Source organism: Hoplias malabaricus, chromosome Y, assembly GCF_029633855.1.
Source record: "Hoplias malabaricus isolate fHopMal1 chromosome Y, fHopMal1.hap1, whole genome shotgun sequence".
NCBI classification, from domain to species: domain Eukaryota; kingdom Metazoa; phylum Chordata; class Actinopteri; order Characiformes; family Erythrinidae; genus Hoplias; species Hoplias malabaricus.
This window is the reverse complement of record NC_089820.1, coordinates 20,308,265-20,331,742: the sequence shown is the minus strand read 5'-3', so window position 1 is coordinate 20,331,742 and position 23,478 is coordinate 20,308,265. Positions and strand designations below refer to the sequence as shown.

At 40.7% G+C, this 23,478-nt stretch overlaps 1 protein-coding gene across 7 annotated transcripts in view; it reads right to left on the bottom strand.

The window, feature by feature from the left end:
* The window catches only part of LOC136678192 (EGF-like repeat and discoidin I-like domain-containing protein 3), a 251,499-nt gene that overhangs the window by 40,169 nt on the left and 187,852 nt on the right, over nucleotides 1–23,478 (bottom strand). For all 7 annotated transcript variants that reach the window (XM_066656133.1, XM_066656134.1, XM_066656135.1 and 4 more), the window contains 3 exons: nucleotides 13,245–13,400; nucleotides 11,801–11,945; nucleotides 11,047–11,231 (listed from right to left, as the gene is read on the bottom strand). In XM_066656133.1, the coding sequence (XP_066512230.1) occupies nucleotides 11,047–11,231; nucleotides 11,801–11,945; nucleotides 13,245–13,400 (486 nt within the window). The remainder of the gene's footprint in view (nucleotides 1–11,046; nucleotides 11,232–11,800; nucleotides 11,946–13,244; nucleotides 13,401–23,478) is intronic.

Below are 23,478 nucleotides of genomic sequence, written 5' to 3'. Positions count from 1 at the left end.
ATAAAGCCAGAAAACCCTAAAGACTCCCTACTGGTAAAAACCCTAGCAACACCACTGTGCTAATACCCACCTGCCAGTCCTCCACAACCAAATACATACACTCTGCTGTAGCAGTGGAACTACTGTGAGGAGAATAATCCACCACCCAAGAGCTGGGGGAGAGAGGGAAGCATTTGACCTATGAAATAGGTGAACTACAGAATTGCAGTTAATGGAAATAAACAATAAAGTAAATAAATTACAGAGGAATCTGACACTTTAGTGAATGTTTTCATGCATCTCTTGTTTGATAGTTGAACATGAAAAAGTCTCTCTACAGGAAAACTCAGCAGAACAGCATTCCTCTTCAGTCATTTACTACAGCAGCCTCCGGAACAGAACAGAGCATAAAGAGATGATAAATCTGTCTGTATGGAAGCACAGAGGGTTCTGCTTTAACACTGTTACACAAAATCATGCTTTTCCACCTCAGTCTACTTTGTAATTCTCACAGTCATGCCTTTCTGAACTCTGTGAAACCGCCAAGATGTGTTATGATATGTCACTTAAGGAAACCATTTTTCACTTTAATATTTGTTCTACAGAAATCTACAGATTATTTTTGTTAAGTCATCTATTTAGATATTACTGTGGACACACATAGATTGAATTATCTTTATAAATATACCAAAAATTAAACAATATCATGCTGCATATTATCAGTGTCAATCACTGAAATGTGGAACTGCATTCCCAGGATAGGGGACCTTCCAGAACCTTTGTGAGTTGGAGCTGGATTAGTGCTTGTGATGCAGAAGTCAATATCTGACATTGTTACCTGACCTCGCTAATGCTCTCATTGTGGAATGCCATTAGATCTCAACAGCAATGTTCCCACATCTAGTCTAAGGCCTTTTGAGGAGAACAGAAGCTGTTACTGCTGCAAATGGAGAACAAGCTCATCAATACCCTTGACTTCTGAAGAATGTTGGATAAGTAGGTGTCCACAACATTTAGACCACAGAGTTTATACATTGCTATGCCATTAACGTTCAAATTTACAAGATGAATATTAAGAATATATTTATGATTTTGGATAAAAGTCACATGTCGAAAAATATCCTGCATTAAATAGGCTTGGCAATGGGATTGTGCTGGGAGTTACAGCTCACTGAAGTTTCTGCAAAGCCCTGAGCTACCGCTATCCACGAGATATGGAAAAAAAATTAGGCTCAGACTAGGCCTGTGTAATTTGTCTTTAGCTGTAGCAGTCCAAACATTGTCCAGAAGAGAGATTTGGTCATGGTTTGTTATGCATGGTGACTGAGATAGCCCCACCTTCATCCGAACCATGACACACAACCAAGACTTGAGCTATTCCAACATTAAAACATAATGCCTTTTTAATAGATACATTTCACGGCCCTTTTACGGTAATGTAAATAAACATCATCATTTTGGTCCTAATCTTAGTCTTGGGAAATGAGGCATGGCAAAGCCTTCTGCTCAGGACATTACGGAGAACGATGGCTTAGATCAGTGAAACGAGTGGGGTGGTGCCTACTGTATCCAACAAGAGATGGGATCCTGAGACACTGAGTCTAGATCTAAGAATCAATGAAGTGCATTCCTACTTTCGAGCTTTCTTCTGCGTTTACATGTGTGTATACAAATATAGCACTGTGAAAAAGTCAGAGACCACCCTTGTTTTATTTAATTTCCAGTAAACAGCCATTAATCTGAAGCCATTCATATTTCTGGAGATGCACCTGAGGAGACTAGGCTGGCATGAAGAATCAGGAAAACAAATCTGCAATGTTTGTGCATCCTTCAACTTTGAGAAGACAGTTCAACACTATGGGTCTGAAAGGATGTGGAAGTTCTTACTAAGAAAAGTGGAGGAAAAAAGCTTGTGGTGGAGATTCTGACTGACTATTAGTGGCAGTGCAAAAAGATGTAGTGGTTGATATCACGTATCTCGGAGTAAGTACATGCTTGCCTCACCATCTCTCTCTGCAGGATAGGGGAGAGTTCATTTCATGGGCTGGAATTTGGAGATGAATAATGACTGGATGAAAAATATAGAAAAATCAAGATGTCAACTAAAATTATGCTAATAGTAATCAGCATTTGATGCCATTCAGCCACATTATGAGGTCAGGTGCTGATGTTGGATGACAGTTGCTGGATCAGAACCCTACACCCATTCATTCAGAAGGTAATGGATGTTAAAATTAGAGCATTAATACTCATCTGTTACCTGGCATTGAGTGTAGTAAGCATATATATGGCCGCTCTAGAGCATCATGTTCTATTACAGTCCTTTTCAAAGGTAAGTGGACAGTCAATGGCAGGTTCAGCAATGGGTGCAACTTCCAGTAGCAGAAATCACACACATTTGCACTTACAATATCTGCCTACGCTAAACAATACCCTGCTAACTCTGTGACATGAGATTTATTGGGTGCTAAACAAGGAAAAATGCCAGATCCAAGATTTGGCAGCTTCTCCTCACTGTGTGGTTTTCCGTGTTAATGTCCATAATTGATTAATTGGCCCCAGCCAGCTGGAAGTGCAGGCTGCTAGGTTTGGGCTTTTGAGAGTGACGTCATCTCATCTAGAGGCTTCTCACTGTGAAGGCCTCGCTTTATAATCTGCTGGCTAGTTCCAGACAAGCGCTGGAATCCAATCAAAGGCACTGCAGCTCTGTCTGTTCAGTGTCAGAAGCTTATGGTAATGGGGCGTTAATGAAAATACTGCAGTAAATCAACAGATGCCTTTGCCTAGCAGGCAGGGGTTTGTTTACGCCACGCAAACAGAAGAATGCAGGAGTCAAAGGATGGTAAAGTCAGAAGAACAGAAGTGGCACTACCTTGGTTTTGTATTCATAGCTCAAGGACCGGAGTCAGTAAAGACTGTTGTGAACTTACAGTGTGTTATAAAAAGTAAACGCGGTATCCCACTCAGAGTCATAAAGAAAGCCCCAGCTATTTCCATATTTTCAGTAGCTCTGAATAAAAAAGTGAGAAAAGCTCTAGCTTAGTCAAGCATTTTTTTTCTTTTAAAACTCTGGGTGTTGGAGTTAGAGACTTCTTGTCCACTTCAAATATAAAACAGTGGAACACAACTGTAGATGTCTGTCGGATGTCAGTGTTCCTGAACTAAAGCCCAGATATGACTTTATAATACTTCAAGGAGCCATATTCTACATTTTCTCTTGTAATGTTTATTTGGAGGCTTCTGTTTGTTTGTTTGTTTGTTTGTGTGGGTTTACATACCAACACTGTTCAACATTCATAGGGTAAATCCCATTTCATCCCTTGCCTCTAACACTTAGCCCTATCCCTCTCTTTTGCCTGTGTAGGGCATTTCAATTCTTGTTGGGAAAGAAAGGCAGGGCCAAGGGTTATAACTAAATAGCCCACACATTCAGAGAAGTATTATCAATGCCCTGTGAATCACAGGCAAAATGGCCCCAAAAGCAACAATAAAACCCAGCAAATATCAAAATGATATCCTTTAAAAACTATGTTAAACATTGTAGTGCCTTAATTTAATGTAGTTTGAGTATATTATGTCCCTTCAAAACAAGCACAACACATTGCTAGTAGTACATTAAGGTCTCAGTAGTTAGCTAGTAGATTTCCAGTTCCACCTTAAACCTGATGCTACTGCACCATTTAAGATGGAACTGGAAGGTTCAAACAAAACATGGAAACAAGAACCTGAATTCAGTTGAAGCCCAGGAGAACTCAAGAGCAGTGTTCTTTTTTTACTTGTGTTGAAGGGTATACTTCACCCTTTCTCAGGTGAAGATTTTAACCACTACACCCTGTAACTCAGTTGCAAGGGGTAAGTTGACACTCAGAAATAAGGGGTAGGGGTAAAAATTAAAAATGGGATAATCACCGTATTCCAAACTCTGTGATATATTGCTTTTTACTTTTTTCAAATTTTGTTAATCCCTAATTTTTACTCCTTTTTCTTCCAAAATGTGAGGCCAGTCTGCCATTTCTTTCTGAACTGCTGATAAAGCAACACTACTAAACCGCTTAACACAGCAGAGTAGAATGTAAACTGCCCAGATCTGTCACATCATCTGACAGACACCTATGCCAGCTAGCACAGTGAACGCAGAGAGGGGGCTAATTCTATTCAGAAACTGAGGCCAATTGTACTCCCTTGGGTGGCTGAGGAATCACCTGTCATTGAACTTGCACTCTGGTTTGAACAAGGTCCCTCTTTATTGGCCTCATTCAGAAATGGAAGGCAGAAACACTCCTTATAAGTTCAGTAGAAATAGCCAGGGCTAAACTGCTGTAGCCTGATTAGGCTAATATATTGTTAACTTTGCATACAAAATGGTAACTTTGCAAGATAAAAAAATAAATAAAAATAAACTAAATTATAATAAAATTGAAGGGATTTCAATGTAAACTGAAGGTCAGAGCGAAATGAAGGTGGTAGTGGGATATATTTCAGAAATGTCATGAACACAGGCTATTGTTCACATGACACATCAAACTCGCTTTCTCACAAATTGGGCCAAAACAACAAAGATTGCAACTGGGAGGGGGAAAGCTATTTTGGGGGGTGTAGTAGCAAAACTGAGGCCTTTGAACAGCCGTATCTCTGTGTAACCGCCTTCACTAAACTATAGAAATGAGTTTGTTTACTAGGCTTTCAGCAGATAAGTCTCTGGATGACAGTGCTACTGTTTAGGCAGCTCCTCAGTGGGTATTTAAGCACCATAATGAAGGAATAAAGCAAGCTTGGGTCAGTTTCAGGATGTATTTAAAGTTTATTGAACACCTTTGGGATGGCTCCAACTTTGAATTTTGATGATGCTGTCAGATGAGGCTTTAAACCTGGCAAGAACTTAGGAGCAGGTTTTGGCATTTAAATGGGACTTAGCAAACCACAGGAAGATGCATGAAATATGTGCTAACACAGCGTATAAGAGGTGCAGCATTATGCCATAAGTACCGTTCTATTTGTGATTTGGGAGTCATTTCACACAACACTCAGCCACCCAGAGATTTAAAAGGCAGAATAATTAGAGCACCTCTGATACATCTCTGTCACAAATGCCAGGTCCTGTGGATGATATAAAAGACAACAGTGACTCATGTCAAACATGTCAAATGTGACCTCTGGCTAAATGTGCTGGAAAGTGGAGTGCTCTGAAGCTGCCGTCCTAAATGGACCACTTTAAAAGACATCTGCTCAGACTGTCTGACAAAGGCTGCCATCTTTCCCTGGCAGAAATCATTTACAAGACAAATTTCTGTGACCATGTTCCTTTGTGTGGACCATTATGAGTAACACAGCAACTGGAGGTGGGACAAGAACGCAAATCCAAAATAAAGGAAAGTTACAACAAAAATCAAGCAAAATCTAGTTGAGTAGCATGAGATACATAGTTCAAAAATAGTAATACCTTCGTGATAAACTACATACCATCCATTATCTGTAACCGCTTATCCAATTTAGGGTCGCGGGGGGTCCAGAGGCTACCTGGAATCATTGGGCGCAAGGCGGGAATACACCCTGGAGGGGACGCCAGTCCTTCACAGGGCAACACAGACACATTCACTCACACCTACGGACACTTTCGAGTCACCAATCCACCTGCAACGTGTGTTTTTGGACTGTGGGAGGAAACCGGCGCAGACACGGGGAGAACACACCAACTCCTCACAGACAGTCACCCGGAGCGGGAATCGAACCCACAACCTCCAGGCCCCTGGAGCTGTGTGACTGCGACACTACCTGCTGCGCCACCGTGCCGCCCCAAACCTTGTGGATGTATATATGAATTTCTGATGCCTACAAAGTGTGAAAAATTTGCTTATACCCTTCCCCAAACCTGTCCCTAACCCAAACACCAATCATAACTCTAACTCTTAGCACAAAGATATCCATAAAATAACCATAGCCCTAACATAAACATTACCCAAAACCCAACCAAAACTCTTAACACTACACCCTCCAAAAACACTGTCAATGTAGTGGTAGCCTCTTGTGTTTAACATTCTCAAACAAACAAAGGAATGAATGAATGAATAATATTTCCCTAATTAAAATTCTTCAGTAAAGTGTAATTTCATTTACAAACGTTTGTAAAGTGTTTTCCTATTCCAGAAACCAAATTATGACTTTACTGGAACATACTGCACACTTTCTAAGTTGTAGTTGCATGTTACTTACTTATTTGGGTCATTCAGAATGGCCTTTTTCAAAACATACACATTTGATTGACAAAATAGACACGATATTTCTCTTATAGCTATGGTAACTCCTGTGACACATTGATTTCTAACGAGTAAACAGGTCAGTGGATCACTTATATGTTGAATACCTGGAAAATGAGGTCCATCGGCTATGATGTTCAGTGCTAAACTTGGGTTTTACTTTCATGTCTGATTTGAGGAGGACTCACTGCTGTTTGTGTTTTCCTCCTGATCCAGGAGAGAATGAGGAAGCACAAAGGCCATTTTTCAAACTACAAGGGGATATCAGCTCTGAAAGGCAGACTGAAAGAGAGCCAGGCACGGGCAGGTGAGATAAACTCACAAGCTGGAATGCTGTGTGTTGTTTAGTGACTCCAGGCCTGACTTCACAGGTTCACAGGTGAAGACTAAAATGTCGAGAGACATCCTCTCCTTTCTGGACCCCTGAAGAGTAATTGGCTTCTATCTATTGAAGCCAGAGCTGTTGGTGGGGGCTTATTAACATTTGAATGCGTGAGGTTTGTTTGATTTTTGAAAGCGGCCATGGCTTGGAAAACACGGTTTGTTTTGGCCTGACTGACGGCTGTTTAATGGGACGGCACTCAGAGGGGAGTCAGTGAGCAAGTCAACAACACTGTTACTTAAGAGATGCATGCCTTAATTTAGCAAAACATTTTGCCTGTTGTAAATTTACAAGCACTAAGCTTGAAGTAAGGTCTTAAAATCTATATACATGTTTATTTTCCAGAGAAACATATTCTGATTTGAAAACACAACAGATCTGTGTAGGCTTTAGATAACACAAGGTAAGATAAGTTTATTTATATTTCACCTTTCATACACAAACATTATGCACTCACCCAGTCACTCACACCTAGGGGCTATTTCACACACTCACCAATATCATTCATCACCTGTGGGCAATTTCACTTAGCCAATCCACCTACCAACAGTATTGTGGATTGGACTGTGGGAGAGGACTGGGGCACCTGGAGGAAACCTGCACAAGCCTGGGGAGAACACATCACACAGACAACACCCAGGGTGAGAACCAACCCCAAGACCCCAACACTACCTTGGTGCACAACAATATACAATAGCTCTTAATGTGAATGTGTGCATTTTTCCCCATTTACTTAATATGAAATGTTTTTATTTGTTTATCTTGCGGTTACTTGTGTAGCCATTTCAAATGCAAGGTCAAGACTATTAAATCTGTTCTTCTCTGTTTCCATATCAGTAGCAGACTGGTAATTTGGTTTGTTCCACAGACTCCAAGACATCTGTTATGTTACTCTAATTAAATTATTAGCCCTTAAGAATCTGAACTCAACAATGAATGAATTTGCAATATTGGACACATGCTTGGAAACTGCTGCAGTGCATCCAACAATAAAGACAGCATCAAAAGAAATGACTGCACACAGAAAGCTCCAGTGAAAATCCTTTTTACTGTGGCCAATGTGGATGTGTGAATACTTTAACTCCTTTGGTGGTAGTCTTTACTGCTTTTATGAATACAAACATTGAATATATCCCAGGACTTCAGATTTGACAAGGTAGTTTCTAGTAAGGAATAATCTGCTTGTGTTATGAATGGTATAAAGTATAGACTTCTTAAATTTTCTAAAGATTTTATTAATATTGTTGATACTGTGATAATAAAGCACATAAATACAGTTAAACATTTCCTGAATCTGCAGGTTGCCTTTCCAGGTCCACATTATTGCAAGATTGTACGTGACTCACATCTGGAGTTATGAGGCCTTGAAATGCTCCTGTTTGGGAATAATGGGTGGATTTGTGTATCTTCTTACATTTTGACTGAAACTGACCAGAGGAAACTCAGGAATTCATTAAGGACTGACCCAAAATGTCTCAAATCCTTGACTTTTCATTCAGTCAGCATTACCTCTGACTGTAGAGATTTTTAAAAGTGGTTAGGATGATTAAGGAGCTTCAGAGACTGAGGGTTTGGGTAATATATGAAGATCATAAATACAAATGCGTTTAAAGGTGAATTAAAGAAGATACACAAAAAATGACAAAATGCCCCAAGACCCTGAAGGGTTAAAATAGATTAGACTACAGGTATTTGATTGTGAGTTTTATTTTCACCTTTATATGTGTGTTTAAACTTTTGACTGGTAATATATGTAATTAGCATAATAAACCAAACATTTATTAAGTACGATAGCAAAGCCAACTAACTTCATTGAGATTCACTCTAAGGTTTCAGGTCATACAAATATCACCTTCACTAAACCACACACAGCCCAAATCTGACAAAAACCCAAGATGGACATGCAGCATTTTGATCCATAATCAAGGGGTCTGTTCTGCTTGACTGAACTTTTCCTGAGAAGTTTGCCGTCTGCTGGGAATTATTCTTTAGCGTCTGCAGCACTGCAGTCGCCTTGATTAATTGAAATACTTAATTTGTCATTAAGCTTGATTAATTCCATTAATCTATCAAGTCTGCAGTCATTCTGTAATGTCACTGATTATCGATTACTCACCCTGGCAACTGGTGTAGAAAAGACATTCTGAATATCCAGGTCTGCGCCTTGTGCTTTTCCCACTTCACGCGACGGCAAGAGAAATTGGATATGAAATATTCTGCTGCTTACTTGCAGTGATAATGATTTTCAAATATGGCTTTCCTATTGGACTGACCAAATATTATATTCAACTATTTCATTTCCTTTGTCAAATCATAACTCAGCTCTTAAAGTCATTGCCTCATGATGTCATGAAGTCTCAGTTGGGCCTATTAATGACACTCAAAATTTAGGAGCTAAAACAATTGTCATATTCATTTTCAATATAAGTTTCTACAGCCCAAATAATGTACCCGCAGTTAACAGTCTTAATGCCACATCAAACTGAATCACAGATAGGGCAGTGGAATTAAAACTAACACCGATTAGCAGACTTAAAGCAAAAGAAAAATGGGATACACTCTGAGTAGTGCCAATATTTGCTAATGTGTGCCTTGATAGGAAGCCATTGATTTTTAATCTGGCCCACAGCCCCGTTCTTAACTCAGCATGCTTTTTTTTATCCTCTGAATCTGTAATCAATGATCGATTTTGCCAGGGTTTGTAGCTTTGGCAGCTGCATGTAAAGCCCAATGTTTTGTGGCCTGCTGTTCTGTCCAGAGACGTTTAGCAAGGGGAAAATACATCCGAAGAATATATCCTACAGTCCTGAATTTAGATGGATAATTATAATGAGAATTGTGAAGTTAATATGGAGCTGTGCTAGCATTAGCATGGCTAGAGATAGTCCCTTTATGGAGGAAGAGGGAGGTCAAAAAGGCTAACAGCGCCATTAGCCCTCAGCTAACTATTGGTACAAGAAGTCAAGAATGACAATGCAATTTAGGGTCAATTCAATGCTACAAAATATAACTTTAATGAAGAGTCCTGTAATTTTCATTAGCTGAATGAAGGAACTGTTTTCTATTAGCTAATAATGATTCACTCAGTTGCACTTGCTGTTTTTCAAGCAAAATATATGAGGTGAAATGTGATGTGGCTAAGTTACTAATACAAGCTGAAGTGAAAATAGAGCTGATTCAAATGTATCAATATACACACACACACACACACACACACACACACACACATATATATATATATATATATATATATATATATATATATATATATATTGTCACTGCCCAAAGTAAAACATTTATCTCCAAAATAATAACTTCACAGACAGCTGCTGTGTCCAAATTTAGTAAACTAAAAAATGGACAAAACTGAGATTCTTTGGACAGATGCAATAATAAAAATGATTATTGCAGTTTTTTTTATAAATATGACTATGGAACAAATTATGCATTACATTTTTCCCCAGAATAAGTTTTGTTCTCTGCTCCCCATGTTCTAGCTGCAGTAGCCTTTTCTGCGTTGGTATTCTTAAGTCTTTAGTACAATGAAACACAATATGTTATGCTTGGGAAAATTTGGAACTTAACTTTGACAGGGACTTAACTTTTTTTTTTCTTATGCACTTAGCAAAAAACATCTGGTCATAATGTGATGAATCCAAACAGCTGTGCAGTCAGTTGTACATGGTTCTTAAAGTATTGCAACAGCATAAAAGCAAGCACCAGCTCGTTGTGGTCTTTGAGAAATAGCTCTTGCCAGAGGCCTGCACCAAAGTGATCAGTTACCTTAATGAACAGTGAGTGAGGCACCTGACAGTGGCACTCTGGCAGCAAGACGAAGGAGGGTATGTCAGGATTTCGCTGAAAAGAAGTAAACAGCCAAAGCCCTGGACATGCTTTCCAAGCATAGCTTTGATCTGATGCCCAGTATGAGCCCTCAGAAGATGTCTGACCAAAGTACAAACGTTATGAATGTTTGCCCTCATGACAGTAGTAAGTCCAGCACCTTTAAGAGTATGTATGCCCTAAGAATTTTGTTGCTTTATAATACTAAAACGTACCAGCCATGCTTAAAAATATGGTTGAAAAGCAGGAGGAAATATTAGGAAGGATTTAAATTAAACAGCAGCACCTGAGCTGGGAGACATCTGAACTTTGCCCAAAATGTGTACGTCATATACCATCACAGTCCAAAACACATGTTTCAAAAGTGGTGATTCTACAGTAGAAGACAAATATACTACTATCCTTTAATGCAAGTCAGTGTACAGAGATTTTTTTTCCAAGTGATTTTGGAGCATTTGTATTGGTCGATCAATCACAAATGATTCACACAGTGAGGAGAGCAGCGGATGTGACCAAATGATGTAGAAACCTTCAACAGTCATACTGAGAGGAAATGCTAAATGATGGGTGGATAATGGTGATAAATACCTGTAGCCACTGGGACTGGTCACTGTGTCCAGCTGTCCAGGCGTTGACCTTTCCCTGCTTATCCAGCCGGGCTTTGCCAGGCTCCCAGGTGAACATGTCCATGTTGAGTGTCCGGAAGATGCTGGATGCTGTGATCTGGTAGTCCTGGATGTGGCCAGACTTCATCCCCAGCGGCTCAGAGCATCCTGTGGAGTTAAATCGCTTCTAATTAGCTCCTGCTCTCCACCACATTGTGGGAAGCTGAATGTCAAGCATGGAAATCGACTCCCACTTCAGGAGGTCCTCCAGCTCCTCGGCTACTTTCTAAAAGCACTCGAAACCAACCTCGGGGTGGAAAAAATGCTCAGCGGAAACTAATGGTTACTTTCAAGAGGGCATGTGAATGGGCTTTATTAAGTCATTGTGTTCTCCAAATGAATGAATTACTTATTTTTATCATAATCACACTAATATCTTGTTCTATATTATATAATATAATAACTTCTAAGTTGAGGATTTAAAAAATAGAAGCTATTCCACTGTATAGAATAGAAGATATTTTACTATATATTCAAAAAGGAAATTATTACATAATGAAAAATAAACATTTATATAAAAAACATAAATATAAGTTATTATTACTAATTATATATATATATATAATAAAATAAAATATGTAAATGTGTAAATAAAAAAAAATCATATCTTTCAGATCCTGGCTGTGAATGGGTTCTACAGATAACAATCCACTGAAACACAAACAGTGAATACGAACCTGAGAGTTCGCAGCCCAGCAGCTCCATGCGGAGAGTGCAGTGTCTCCTACAGACCTGCGGGTAGATCCTCACGTATTGAGCCTCAATGGGTGGTGTAAAGGAGTTGGCTGAGGGAGTGTTGTTATCCACATTTCCCCGGAATATCTGCACATGTTCAACCAACAGAGATTTCAGTCTTCATACTAAAGATATCATGATTGCTAACATGGACATGGCTCCTGCTTCATGTAGATGTAAAACTACCCACCCCACTTATAACAACCTTAAATATTTAGTTGTAAAACACCACAGCGCAATAATGATTTGGTTGGTGGATCATTTTCAGAGCTGCAGTGACACTGACATGGTGTTGTTAGTGTGTGTTGTGCTGGTACGTACGGATCAGACACAACAGCCACTGTTGGAGTTTTTAAAAGACTGTATACACTCCCTGCCCACTCTGTTAGACACATCTACCTTGTTGGTCCACCCTGTAGATGTAAAGTCAGGGATAGTAGCTCATCTGCTGCACAGTTTGTCTTCGTCCTCTAGTCTTCCATCAGGGGACACAGGCCACTGTTGTTGGGATATTTATTTGTTGGTTTACTTCTCAGTCCAGTGGTATAAAATATACAGCAGCACTGCTGTGTCTGATCCACTCATACCGGTGCAACATACACTCACACACCACCACCACATCAGCGTCACTGCAGCGCTGAGAACGGTACACCATCCAAATCATACCTGCTCTGTGCTGAAAATATGGGGGTCCTGACCATTGAATAACAGGATGAATGTGGGGTGACAAAGTATGCAGAGCTTCAAATGGATTTAGGAGCTTTATCCTAAATGTGGACAATGGACAGAAATGGACAGCCCTTCTATGAGTAGGTGTGTCCGAATGTTGATTGTGTTTATAAGGTCATGTTATAAATTTGCATATATTTTTATATAAAAACACTACTGATAAAAAACAATGACAATACATCCCTTTTATTTCATAATTACTCCACTGTCACGGAGCCCATCGATGATTTCATCGCAACCCACCTCAGTGTGTGGCTCCCTGCGATCGAACAAATAAAACTGACACAGAACGTGAGAAAACGAACATTCTGGACAAAACAGACAATGCCACAGCGGAGAGGACAGGAGACATCTCCACCCAAAGTCATTAGAGGAGATCATAAAAAAAATAAAACAACAAGAAGAAAAAAAAGAGTAGGAGTGGGAAGTGAGAGCGGATAATAGAAAAGGAAGGGAGGGGCTCCGTCAGAAATGATGGAGCATCGCATGTCCTCGGCGGCCCCCCTGGCTCTCCTTCATCCCCAAACAGTATAAAAAATCCAATCTGAAGAGCCATTAAAGCGAGGGGTAGGAAAGTGGAGGGGTTTGGGAGGGTGGTGTGGGGTGTGAAGTGGTGCGAGGGACTAGAGGGGCCACTAATTAAAAAAGGCATCTCACCATATCCTCGTCCGTGCCCTTGACTTTGTACGTCCTCCAGGTCTTCCCGTCGTCGCTGGAGGCCACTTTGTAGGACTTGACGTACTCGGGACTGCCGATGCGCTTGGCCCCCTGAGTTATCAGCCCCGTGACCCGCATCTTTCTCTGCAGGTTTATCTGGAGGGAGAGCGAGAGAAAGAAAGAGAGAGAGAGAGAGAGAGAGAGAGAGAGAGAGAGAGAGAGAGAGAGAGGTAATCAGCAATGACCTTCTCACGTAGGCTCACCAAAGGGCAGACGAAAAACAGAGACCGGGAGAGATTACTGGAAAAAGGCATATATGCATGTCCCCTTCTAATTTCCAAATGCCACATGGCCCCTAAGTCCATCTTAGTCCATCTTTACATATTCACTGCCTGTCAGAAGTGTCTGACTAATTCAGTTTTTGGAATTTTCAGAGTAATATGAGTAGGCAATCCACCTGAATCTCTGTAAACATTTGCCCAGTAGGTACATGGCCTACAGGACATACTGGATTCTGTTGCTAACGTCCCCCTATGGTCATTGATTGGAGTCCTAATACCTTATAAATGGTTTACTCCTCACGTCTCCTTTAATTCACTACTTATGAATTCACTCTATGAATACGTCTCTTCCCACCCCTGTCCTGTTAGCCTGAAAATCCCTGGCCCACAACTTGACAGGATTGGTTCTGTTCTTTAGGTTTATGACATAAGAGACTTTGACTCTCTGAATCCGCCCGTTGGAACAGTGCAGTTTCAAAATGGAAATGCTCAGTCATTGGTGTTCACTGCTTATTTGATTCATAATACATCTTCTAACATATAAACACCACTCACACATGTTAACCAGTTTAAACACTTGTTTTTCCCTTGAGGGGGCTGGCTATAGATCTGTAAAAATAATTCCATTATTGACAAGTAATTGTACAATATATGGACATTTCCTTACTAATTTTTGAGTGCCTCAGTATCATCCATTACGTTCACTGGTGTGATTGTTTACATATGACTGAATTTCACCAACATTCCTTCACCATTACGCTGATTTGTTTGAAAACAGCTATTTTATTTCATTTGGGATATTTAATTATTTTTTTTCCAATTGCAATATCCTATTGTTCTTAAAAAGTACATTTTGCTAAAATGTAATAGCTCTTTAAATTATTATGGTATTATTCTTTCATTCATCATTCATTCATTGTCCACTTATTCAGTTCAGGGTCATGGTGGGTCTGGAGCCTACCCTGAATAACTTGGCGCCAGGCGGGAACACACCCTGAAGGAGGGGGGAGTCCTTCACAGGGCAACACACACACATACATTCATTCACACACTCACACCTATGGGCACTTTTGAGTCGCCAATACACATACCAATGTGTATTTGGGCTAGAATTTTTTTATTATGTTCCACAACTAGGCTAGTTTAACATCTACAACATTTCCCAAAAACCTTTACTGATACAGCATTCATAGCTCATTCATTCATTATCTGTAACTGTCAGGGGCTTTAGGCAGAAACACTCTGGACAGGGTGTTAGTCCATCATACCTTATAATATTTGAATGTATTCTTTCATTGTGTATTTTTTAACCTGTATTTTCCTGGTTTATTCACTGCCAACTCTAGCTGTTAGCTAGAGCTCCCCAAATCATATCAAGCTACTAAGCTTGGAAATGCAATGGTTAACCCATGCTTTCTCCAAGACACATGAAGCCAGTCATCAAATCTTTTTGAACAAAAGCAAAAAGAATACCATTCAACAGCTCAACACATTTGAAGGAGGATACGAATGTGTATGTATACGAATGTATCCTCTTAGTTGTCTTATGCTAGAAAACAGACACCAACATTGGTTTACCACCACACTGAGTAATGGTGGAGGCCGGGTATCCTATCCAACCAGACACTCACCTGTGAGTTTTAAGGGGTTAAAAGTTACAGAAAGAAAGAACATTCGGATGGGCAGTATATACATATGTGTTTATTCAGACATAAGCACAGGGCTTGGTCCTTATGTTGTTGTCTCAGTCCATCTCATTCCAAACAGTTTTAACACATACGTTGTCATCCTCAAGCACACAGCAGGAGAACTCCGCTGAAGCGTAAGTAATGGGACTTTGATAAGAACTCCCACGCTGTTTGAGTGCCACATCTCGTCTGTCTTACTTATGGAAAACGGCTGGAGACCCTGGGGACTGTATTGAGGCATTTAGTCTACCTTCAAACAGCAAGTGAGAGCAGTCAGTCAAAGCCAACGATGTTGTGCGTAGGGTATGGCTTCGTCTCTCAGCTATCTGCCATGAGGGGGTGAGAGTTATCCACGCAAAAAAAAAAAAAAAAAAAAAGTTGGAAGAGGAGTGGAGATGGAGAAAACAGCCCTGTCTGACTTTATTGGACTGTTGATAAACATCAATATCTGCATAGCTTCCAAATATATTCTACTACCATTCATTCATTCATTCATTATCTGTAACCCTTATCCAGTTCAGGGTCGCGGTGGGTCCAGAGCCTACCTGGAATCATTGGGCGCAAGGCAGGAATACACCCTGGACGGGGCGCCAGTCATTCACAGGGCAACACAGACACACACACACTCACACTTACGGACACTTTTGAGTCGCCAATCCACCTACCAATGTGTGTTTTTGGACTGTGGGAGGAAACCGGAGCACCCGGAGGAAACCCACGCGGACACGGGGAGAACACACCAACTCCTCTCAGACAGTCACCCGGAGCAGGAATCGAACCCACAACCTCCAGGTCCTTGGAGCTGTGTGACTGCAACACTACCTGCTGCGCCACAGTGCCGCCCTTAATTCTACTACTACAATTCTATTCAAAAATGTCTAAGCTACACTTTTATATTCAGTGAATTTTTTTGCTTCATCTGAGTTTTAACCCCATCATTGGACAGGCATCTACTCAAATGGATAAAATTTCAAACATATTCAGTCCGTATGACACATACTCACAAACAACTTCCTATGTTCCACTGCAGGGCTGACCACTAGTGTTAGCTAACAGATAAAGTGTTCAGGTGTCTTGATTTTAGGGATTTGTTACTGGTTCCACATTTTATTCTCCGTCAGATTATATCTGGACAATATGGTCAAAATGTCTCTTTAACCTGGACTTTCATTGTTATGCAGACAACACCCAAATTTATCTTCAGACCGAGACCATTAGTAACCCACCTCTCCACAATTTAGAATCATGTCTTTCGGATATAAGAAACTGGATGAATAACAACTCACTTAAGTTAAACAGTAATTAAAACTGAACTTATTCTTATCAGTTCTAAGACTTCTCTCAACAAAGTCAGCCCTTTCAATCTCTCTATTGGTCAGAAATGGGGACTCTATTTTGAGACTAGTACTCGAGTCACGTTAAAGTCGCTCAAACAGTGACTTCAGACTGCACTTGAGTCTCACCCCTTGAACGACTCGCACTCGACTCTGACTCGAGATTTGGGACTCGTGAACAGTCTTTTTGTGTAATGTAATGTATTATTATTACTATAATTCATTTTGTTTGTTGTTTGTTTGGTGACCTGCATTCAGTTCCCTCCCTGCCATGCGCAAAGAAGCAAATGTGCGCTGTCACAGCTATCAGCACTGACCACGGCAGCAACAAGTTCACCTGCTGTAGCTGAGCCTTTTGTCACTAAATTTGGTTATAAAATATACTTCTTTATTAATAATTATTGTTAATCAGTTCCATTCAGACCTGTACTTACAATAGTTGCATTTTTTCTTCAAACACTGAAGAATGATGGCTGAGCCTGAGCTACACAGCCAGGTAATAATGAGTCATAAATGAGTCACAGACAGAAAATAATAGTTCAAATATTGCAAAACACATTTGTTAAAATAATTTTTAACAAATGTTTTTTGTTTTTTTTGGGGGGGCCAGGTCCATGGCATTCATGCTTTTCTACCATAAGAGACTTGAGACCCGACTTGGACTCGTGATGAGACTTGACTCAGACTTGAGCTCAAAGACTTAAGACTTGACTCGGACTTGAGCTCAAAGACTTAAGACTTGACTCGGACTTGCAAAAAATGACACGTGAACATCTCTGCTATTGGTGACATCATTGTTTCCTTCTATTACAGTTTAAAACCTGGGGTAATACTAGACTCCACCCGTAAACTTGATCTATATGTTAACTCCCTTGTCAAGACCTCAATCTTCCACTTATGAAACAGCAAAAATCAGATCATCCCTCTCTCAGTCTGCTGCTGAAAAACTCTTCCATGCATTCATCTCAAACCGTCTTGATTATTGTAACACTCTTCTCTCTGGTATTAATTCCTTTTCTCTCCATAAGCTCCAGATGATCCAAAATTCAGCAGCTCGCCTTCTCACCCACACCTGCTCACATCGACACATCACACCTGTCCTTTACAGTCTGCACTGGCTCCCTGTTAAATACTGTTTTCAGTTTAAAATCCTGTTGCTCAAGTACAAAGCCTTAAATAAACTTGCCTCTTCCTACCTCTCAGACCTTCTTCAGCCCTATAGACCCTCCCACACCCTTAGATCTTCCACCACTGACAGACTATTCATTCCCTCTTCTAATCTTCGCAGCCTAGGAGACCAGGCTTCCTTCAGAGTCGCTCCCTGTCTCTTGAACTCACAAATCAAGCAGTCAAACTCTCTGTCTTCTTTTAGGTCCCAGCTTAAAACTCACCTATTCTCCCTTGCATTCAAACTCCTAGTGCCATAAATATTTAGCTTTTTTTTTTTTTTTTTTACTCCATGTTCTCTTTGTTATGTTGTCTGTCTGTTGCTACAGTACCTGTAAATTGTAATTGATATATTTCATACATGTATCATACAGATACATTATTTTTCACCTTATGTACACACAGTGGCGGATGCTGATCTTTCAAGGAGGGGAAGCTCAATTTCGGCCTTCATCATAAAATGTGTCGGTTTATTTATACGTAAATTCTACCCTCCGTTCCTTTTTAAGAAAATGATCTGTGACTCTGTCGTACCAACAAGGCGTCTTTTCCAGTGACTTGACTAGTGTCCTCTCAATGGCCAGCAGAGCTAGGCTGCTTAAACGGACTTGGCCCATGTGAAGTGTGTCCACCTGTGCTCCCACGGATCTTTACACCAAAGGATCGCTGATTCACTCATTTCGCTGTCAATCAAAAAGGGATTCAGCCTCAGACAGATCATCCAATCATCATGCAGAAGCTGAGTGTCCGGGCCAGCCGAGGTCAGCCCACTGCTCCATAGACCCCCAGAGACGCTGAGCGTCCGATGGGCGGGACAAAGCCCAGCATTTATCCAATGACTCGTCTCGTTTCGCTGCACTTCGCTATTGAACTCTGGACGTTCAGCGTCCTCACTGTTTAAATCACTGTGAAGCTGCGGGAATGACTGAGAGGAAAGCCGCGTCTTTACCAGTGATAAGAAGCTGATTCTGAACTAAAGTTGAGCGCGTTGTAGTGCATATTTATTCAATGCTATGTACACACAACAGTATATATTTGATCACTTATTTTTTTACATTTTAGGGGAAGCTGAGCTTCCCTTGCAGTCTTAGAGCAATCGCCGCTGTGTACAAACAGTTTAAATATACCTTTAAATGTACAACAGTGGTGTTAAAGTCCAGTTGTGTTCCCTAAAGGTACATTACATTCTCTTCTCAGGAAAGAGAGGTAAATATCTGTAAGATTTCATTGCAGAACTGTGTAACTATATAAACTCCTGGAGAGGAAATGGTGGTTGTGAAATCAACTTAAAAATCTAAAACTAATATAAAATATGGCACAGGTATGATCCTTAACCAAAGGTACTGAATATGAAGTGGCATTTTTTATGAGAGTACACTCTTAAAAATGATGGTTCTACAAATGTTCTTTAGTAAAGTAAATGGTTCTGTATAGAACCCTGAACATTTGAGGAACCTTTTGCATGATTAATGGGTTTTTGCATCTTACATAGATAGATAGATACTTTATTGATCCCAGAGGGAAATTGAAGAGACGGAGCTACTGGGAAGGCTGCCACTCGCGTTGGCACCGGAAGTCATGAAGGGATTCTTCAGATTAATGGAGAATGTGCTATAGATGGTTCTATGTCGCATGCACATTTTAGAAAAGTATTCTATATGGCAAACAAAATGGTTCTTTTATTGTTACGATGTCAAGCTTGTAGCAATAGAGAAACTGTTTTGGGTGCCAAATAGAACCCTTTTCTAATCTGCTGGTTTCACCACCTGGACTGCATTATGGCTGGATGGATGGATGGACTGAAAGACAGATAGATGGGTAAATAGATAGCTAGATTAATAGATAGACATGTCTAGTGCTTTCCCGCTGATAGCCATGAAATGAGCATAAAGTAATAGCTATGATTCTTGGTGAAAAGTGACTTGTTAAGGGAAAGTGTAGAGGAGAAAGCGTGGGTGTGTATGTGTGTGAGAGAAAGTGTAAGTGTGTGTGAGAGCTGCACACAGTCAGCTGCACTTGATGACAGCTAATTCACCATCTAACACCATGAGAGCTACGGCTGTGGGGCTTTTCGGCGGTGGGCACAAATCATCGGCGAGGTGTTTCAATTCCATCCCAGAAATCTTGTCACCGGCGAATCAAGGGCCCATGACCACACAGCAACCAGACGCTAAACACATGATTCTGAGACAAATACCTATCATTACGTCTCCCTGCGCATTTCCATCTGTGGTGAAGGGGATTACTTACTCATTCCCCAGGCCTCTCTGGCTTCTTAAAAATCCAATTACAGCTAAGGTGTGTAGGCTTGGCATGTTTGGTAGTAAGTCACTAGCTGCTGGATCACTGTTAGTCACGCTGCCAGCAATACGGTCAGCCTTGGAAGAGTGTCTCCACTCCTGGTCTCAGCAGGAAGGAAGGAAACCGGGTATTTTAGTGAAACTAGGTGACTTCACATCATTAGCTCTCATTGCTAGACACCCACTTAAATGGAAAGCTATTCATTTCTGAGCATTCACAACTGTTATGTGGCACATGTCTGAGTGTATTTATAATTGTGAATGCCAGTTTTCATTCAAAAGTTTGTGAAGACGTGTGCATCCAACATTTCTTCTGAAATAAAGCAATCGTCTTAACCTTTTGCAGCAGTAAGGTACAGATGTGAAGGCCAGATACTGAGTCTTATGTCAGATGAGCAGTTGTTAGTCCAGCTAATCCCAAAGGTACTGGATGGTCCTCCTTCCATCCAGAGAAGGAAGTTCCTTGCTACACAGTTCAGTATTGAAGGGATGATATACCTCTCTAGCTCACACTTGCATTAGATTTATATGTGGGTGCTCCAGAGCACTTAATTTTAAGCAACCCTACTGAGATTATGCAAGCTGTTTGTGTACATCTGAACATCTGTACTGTTTGTCTGAGTATTCTCTCCATGAGTTTGGCCATTGGTCATTCATTCAATCATTTCTTAATTTGTTCATTTGTTCAGTCATTTATGTTGATGGTTGAGGTGGGTCCAGAACCTAGTCATAATCAATGGGTACAAGGCACCCTGGACAGATTTAAGTGGTAATGTGTTAGCGTGTGTTGCGCTGGTATGAGTGGATAAGACATAATAAGCAATGTTTCTTGAGTTCAGCTGTCACTTTGGGACTGAGAATAGTCCACCAACCAAAAATATCCAGCCAACAGCGTCCACTCTTAAAGGACTAGAGGACAACCAACACAAACAGTGCAGCAACAGAGCTACTGTCTCTGACCTTACATCTACAAGGTGGACCAACAAGGTAAGTGTGTCTAGCAGAGTGGGCAGTGAGTGGCCACAGTGTTTAAAAGCTCAAGCGACACTGCTGTGTCTGATCCACTCGTATCAGCGTAACACACACTAACACATTACCACCATGTCAGTGTCACTGCAGTGCTGAGAATGATCCACCACCCGAATGACACCTGCTCTGAGGTGGTCCTGTGGGGCTCCTCACCATTGCAGAACATGGTGAAATTTGGATAAGAAAGTATGGGCAGGGTAGGTCATCCCAATCCAATAATGATTCAGTGTGTGTGTGTGTGTGTATTATTCATATTTTTTTTTAGAATATAGTTATATATTTATTGCAGTAGGTTGTATTTTATCTGTTCAGAGACAAAAAACATGTCTCCAATCACAGTTGTTTTCCACAGTGTTTACTGCGCCAAGCCTGTGTCCACTGCTTATTCAAAAATCCCTTCCATTTTTTATCTTCTGTAAACGTATTAATCTGAATTTTCTTCAGCGCAGAGGCTCTCGGACCAAAACAATGCTGGCCAATTAGACAGGCGTGACTAAAGGGCCATATCTTTGGTAATTGGAGCGATGCATCAGAGCCATAATAGCCACAGATGTTGGAGTCACTTCACCTAATAGTGATGCATCCACACTTGCAGACGGCAAGCGACAGAAACATCTGCTGGCGCGACATTCGTCAGTTTGGCTGCAAAGTGTTCAGGCTGCAGATGACTGACACCTAACGGGTGCGGCTTCCAGAGGCCGTCCATCAGCCTGACACCCAGTCACGCGAGAGTCGTTTAGCAATCATCATCATCTCTGTTCTCCAGCCACTGGGGGAGTGGGGAGGGGCAGCAGGGTGGGTGTGGCCTGAGAAGGAGGAGAACTCATAACCATAGACAAACTTTGTATATTACATAATGCATATAAAAGGAAATATATATGTATTATTATTATTGTTATTATTAGACACTAGCAACAATCTAATTTATGGCTCACTATATTTAGATTTTAAAAATAACCATATTATTTTATCATACTATGGATATTATAGTGACTGTGCATTGTCATAAAGGCTCTGTTTGTCAATTTCAAAAGTGCTGATATCTGACACTTGGATTGACACAAATCAGATGGTGCTGTAGGTTTATGTCAACTGTCACAAATTATTATATTAGTATGGGTCAGAAATCTTTATAAACAGAGACAAACAGTACAGTGCTACTGTCAATGCAAAGCCCTTCATATGCAACTGATGCTTATGCTCCACACAAGAGAGAGTTAAGCATCTCGCCATTCTTTCCTGTCATTAATATTAATGGCATTAGACGGAATACTGACGCATTCCCAGCGAGAGCATCAAAAGCTCTATTTGTCTTGTCTTTATTTACCAAAACAAATAACAAAACAAGCAAGCAAACAAACAAACACAAATGTCAGCACCCACCATTCATCTAAAGCAACAACAGAACCACTTCATAATTCATATCTCTAATTCATAGTTATAGACAAAAATATCACGACTAAACACAGCCTCATGCTGAAGTAGCCAACAGCATCAGATAAACACTTCAAGTCTTCCCTATAGAACTGAATTAAAAGATCTTGGTATGCACAGCATCTAGCGGCAAAAACTGAAGTTACGTGCTATGCTTTTCTTTTTAGTGAGTAAAGTGAGTGGTGTAAGAGACAGTGAAACTGTCCAGGGAACAGAACAGTATTAAACTGAGAATGAGAAGTTCTTTCCTCACAAATTACAGAATGATTTGAGAAGAATGGGAATATCAGTTAATATGTCTGTAGTGCTTAGCGCGGTGTCGAGTGATATGGGGATAGGGGGTGAGGGTAGTAAGGGTGGATCCACCCAGAGACAGTGAGGCACACTGCACAAATTGTGAAACATTGTGTGTTTAGGACAACGTTCACACAAATTTTTCAGCAACTGGTGCTACAGTGGCTGTTCTGTTAACTCAGATCACTCCCGTTGGCCCTCTCGTCACTTCCCCAGTTGTCCCTCCTTGGACCTTTGGCAGTTACTAACCACTGCTCACCAGGAATGACCTACCTGACCTCAAGCTGTTTTGGAAATGCCTTATCAGAGCCATTCAGATCCTTACACTTACCCATTGTTTTTCTACATGCAACACATTGACTTTAAAGGAACACTATGTAACCCTAGGATCCCCCTACATCTGCAGAGTGTAATTCACTTTTAAAGCACTGTCCTGACATCAAGGGTCAGGGGGGGATGGAAAAAGTGGTTTCCTCCTCCAAAAGTTTTATAGGGCAGATTTTGTCGTGCTGAGCCCTGGGTAGCAACAACAGGGGCCCTATTCATATGATTTTTTGGCATGTGGCATACTGTGGACTGAATGTCTGGTTTCTGGTTGCAGCGCTAATGTAAACAAACGGGAAAGACAGATAAATTCTCATTATACACAAATCCTCTCCCTGCACTGGAGATAGCTCTATAAAACCCAGAAGCAATGAAGACTGCAT